The 4328-nt window shown below is 37.8% G+C and overlaps 1 protein-coding gene across 1 annotated transcript; it reads left to right on the top strand.

The window, feature by feature from the left end:
- The first annotated feature begins 2146 nt into the window (after positions 1–2146).
- On the top strand, positions 2147–3599 carry LOC135967545 (olfactory receptor 1L6). The gene has a single exon (XM_065531068.2). The coding sequence runs from the start codon at positions 2201–2203 to the stop codon at positions 3242–3244; it is 1044 nt and encodes a 347-aa protein (XP_065387140.1). The 5' UTR covers positions 2147–2200; the 3' UTR covers positions 3245–3599.
- Positions 3600–4328: the final 729 nt, after the last annotated feature.

The following is a 4328-nucleotide window of genomic DNA, read 5'->3' as shown; positions in this document are numbered from 1 at the left end:
TTGGGGTTAGAAAAGTTCCCTGAAATTGCTCTGAATTTTTTCAAAATTATTTTGTCTGTTCTTAGCCATTTATTAATCTAGGTGAATTTTAGAAAAACTTTCACAAATGTCATTAAAAATTCCCCTGGGGTCTTATTAGAGATGCATTGAATTTTATTAATCTGAGAAGAATTAACATTTTTTAAATATTGATAGGAATATAATATCTCTGTTTATTTAGATCTTCATTTTGTGTTCTGTTACAGTTTCTCCAGATAAATCTTACTCATTTATTTTTATTGCTCAGGTTTATTCCTAAGTATTTTTTAGACTTTCTTACCACTGTCAATTGAAATATTTTCCAAATTACATTTTTCTAATATAAGAAAAGTATATTTGTATATGTATCGTTTATCTGGCTAGTTTGATAAAGTCTTCATAGATTTTAAATTTTTTCGGATGATTATCTTGGATTTTCTAGGTGGACAGTTTCATCATTTCTAATGTTTATGTCTTTTAATTCTTACTTTTTCACTGATTGAGACCACCATATCAACAGTATAGCTTAATAGTGGTAATAAGAGCCATCCTTTTCTGGTCTTTTCATGATACTGGTAGAATAAGACTCTTAACGATCTAAGTTTTATAATACTGTAATATTTGAATGTTTAGAAAGAGGATGTTATAATTTTATAATCAGAAAAGTTAACATATTTTAAAAACTAATCACAGTAACATAGGCTATTCCTGGTAGTACTCCTATTTTGAGTGACATCTTTGGATCAAAAGCTTAAAATTAAAGTATCCAGATCCTATTAACCAAACAGAAAGTTTTGAACATACATTAAGCAAGTTTTGCTCTGAAGACTTAAGGAAGGCTCGTCTGAATTCTGTGGACAGTAAGGAGTATTGATTGAGTCTGATGTTCATCATTGTACTATCTCAACTATCACCACCACCTCCAGAACTATGAGCAGGAGAGGATTCTGAATGAAAGGGTCTTATTCATGGTGATACCCTGTATGAAAGTATCCTCATTCAAGGTGGGACCCAGAAACCACTTCCTCTGGAACAAAAAAACAAAAAAAGAAGCTAAGAAGTTGGTCAAGAGACAACCTAAGAAGAATCTTCAGAAAGGGAAATGAGAAGAACTCAAGACAAATTAAGCCACATAGAAGTTCTGAAGAACACAAGGAAAAGCCTTTATTTTTTATTTGTATAAGTTTATGGGGTGCAAGTACAGTTTTGTTACATGAATACATTGTGCAGTGGTCAAGTTAGGGTTTTTAGGGTATCTACCATGCAAATAACATACATTGCACCCATTAGGCAATTTATCATCATTAATTCCCCTTTTACTCCTGACCCCTACTTCTTCTGAGTCTCCATTTTCCATCATTCCACTTACAATGATCCTATGTACATATTTGTGCCACCCACTTATGAGTGAGAACATGTGCTATTAGTGCTTTGTGCTTTATATTTTTGTATTTGTATATTTGTATTTTTGTGCCTGGCTTGTTTCACTCAAAATAATGACCTCCAGTTCCATCCATGGTGCTACAAATGACATGATTTCATTATTTATCTTGGCTAAATAGTATTCCACTCTGTGTGTGGGTGTGTGTGTGTGTGTGTGTGTGTGTGTACATATATATGTACACACACCACTTCTTTTCTTCATTCATCCATTGATGGACACTTAGGTTGATCTTTGCTATTGTGAATAGTGCTGCAATAAATATAGAAGTGCAGGTATCCCTTTGATATATTGATTTATTTCTTTATTCTGTTTCACTGATCTATGTGTCTGTTTTTATACAGCAACATGCTATTTTGGTTGCTATAGCCTTGTAATATATTTTGAAGTCAGGTAATGTGATACCTCCAACTTTGTACTTTTTTCTTAAAATTGCTTTGGCTATTCTGGCTCTTTTTGGCTCCATATGAATTTTAGAATTGCTCTTTTCTAATTTTGTGAAAAATGATATTGGTATGTTGATAGGGATTATGTTCAGTATGTAGATTGCTTTAGGCAGTATAGTCATTTTAACTATATTAATTCTCCCGATCCATAAGCATGGAATGGAAAATTGAAAATCTTTAGTTTCTAGTTTAGGAGACAGCTTGGATAATTTTAACTGTTCCCTTGTTGGATTTTACTACCTGTTTCTCCATAGTTTCTTAAAGTAAATATTCTTAAAAACCATAACAAAGGGCTATGAGCTATTTTTACAGGCTTAAACTTATGAAGGAAGCTGTCTTGATCAAACTGCCCTTTACGTCTCTCCCACTGCTTCTCCAAACCCTATCCAGGAAGTCCAGAGACATGGAGACAAAGAATTACAGCAGCAGCACCTCAGGCTTCATCCTCCTGGGCCTCTCTTCCAACCCTCAGCTGCAGAAACCTCTCTTTGCCATCTTCCTCATCATGTACCTGGTCACCGTGGTGGGGAATGTGCTCATCATCCTGGCCATCTACTCTGACCCCAGGCTCCAAACCCCTATGTACTTTTTTCTCAGCAACTTGTCTTTCATGGATATCTGCTTCACAACAGTCATAGTACCTAAGATGCTGGTGAATTTTCTATCAGAGACAAATGTTATCTCTTATATGGGCTGCCTGGTCCAGATGTACTTCTTTATGGCCTTTGGGAACACTGACAGCTACCTGCTGGCCTCTATGGCCATCGACCGGCTGGTGGCCATCTGCAACCCCTTACACTATGATGTGGTTATGAACCCACGGCATTGCCTATTCATGCTATTGGGTTCTTGCAGCATCTCCCACCTACATTCCCTGTTCCGCGTGCTACTTATGTCTCGCCTGTCTTTCTGTGCCTCTCACGTCATTAAGCACTTTTTCTGTGACACCCAGCCTGTGCTAAAGCTGTCCTGCTCTGACACATCCTCCAGCCAGATGGTGGTCATGACTGAGACCTTAGCTGTCATCGTGACCCCCTTCCTGTGTATCATCTTCTCTTACCTGCGAATCATCGTCACTGTGCTCAGAATCCCCTCTGCAGCCGGGAAGTGGAAGGCCTTCTCTACCTGTGGCTCCCACCTCACTGCAGTATCCCTTTTCTATGGGAGTATTATTTATGTCTATTTTAGGCCCCTGTCCATGTACTCAGTGGTTAGGGACCGGGTAGCCACAGTTATGTACACAGTAGTGACACCCATGCTGAACCCTTTCATCTACAGCCTGAGGAACAAAGATATGAAAAGGGGTTTGAAGAAATTATGGGACAGAATTTACTGGTAAAAGGCACAAAATGTTGATATGTCATAATTAAGACATGATCTAAGAGATTATCGGGTTATTCTTCCTTACTATTTTCCATGTGGCACTCAAAGAGGTCATGAAAATTGGTGTTGGATACCAGTAAGAGAATTGACCTAGGAGCAAAACACTTGGTTTCTATCAATGATCTTAACCAAATACATATTCAGTCTCAGGCTAGGTACTGTTAGGAATCCAGATTTCAGGAAAAGGTTTCAGGTTTTGAAAGCTGAGTATTGCCTCCTCAAATAGATGGGCAATTATATAGAAAAATAAAGCTATCTCCATTAGATTGGTAACCATATAGAAAAATAAAGCTATCTCCAAATAACTTGTCTATAAGCCTGACAATGGCTAGCATTCAAGGAGTTTAAATCCTATTAGTTTTTTGTTTGGCAGCGGAGGGTTGTTCTTCTTGTGTGTGCATGGCTTTTTTTTTTTAGAAACATAATCTCACTGTATTGCTCAGATTGGAGTACAATGGTGCGATTATAGCTCACTGCAGCCTCAAACTCCTGGGCTCAAATGATTTTCCTGCCTTAGCCTGCCAAGTAGCTGGGACTACAGGAACATGCCACCACACTCGACTTTTTTTTTTTTTTTTTAGAGATAAGGTCATGTTATCTCACCCTGGTAGGTCTTGAACTCCTGGCTTCAAGGGATCCTCTTACCTTGGCCTCCCAAAGTACTGGGATTACAGGGGTGAGCCACCACGACTTATAAAACCCATTAATTTTAAGAAGAAGAAACTACATGGGTTTGATAGGTCATTGGGTAAGACTTCTAGAAGGAATGGCATCTTGAAGGACGGACTGAATTTTGAAAGAAGAAGTTTCAAAAGACGAGGAAATCTGCAAAGCATTTCAAATAGTGAAAACCACCCAAGCATGTGGAGACAATAAGCACTGCAATGTGTTGGAGGGACAATGAAAAGCTGAGGTTTGATCAGTTTGAGAGAAAGGAGAATATGGCTGGAAAGACAGAAGAATCTACAAAACACATTTATTCTCTCCACCAACACTTAAGTTTCATGACAGTGTGAAGGCTCAGTACCCAATTTCTTTTC

This window comes from Macaca fascicularis, chromosome 15 (assembly GCF_037993035.2).
Source record: "Macaca fascicularis isolate 582-1 chromosome 15, T2T-MFA8v1.1".
Classification (NCBI taxonomy): Eukaryota; Metazoa; Chordata; class Mammalia; order Primates; family Cercopithecidae; genus Macaca; species Macaca fascicularis.
The sequence above is the reverse complement of the archived record's forward strand: the minus strand, read 5'-3'. Positions and strand labels throughout refer to the sequence as shown.

Coding starts and splice junctions, on each gene's coding strand:
- LOC135967545 (XM_065531068.2), top strand. CDS start 2,201: ATGAGCTATTTTTACAGGCTTAAACTTATGAAGGAAGCTGTCTTGATC.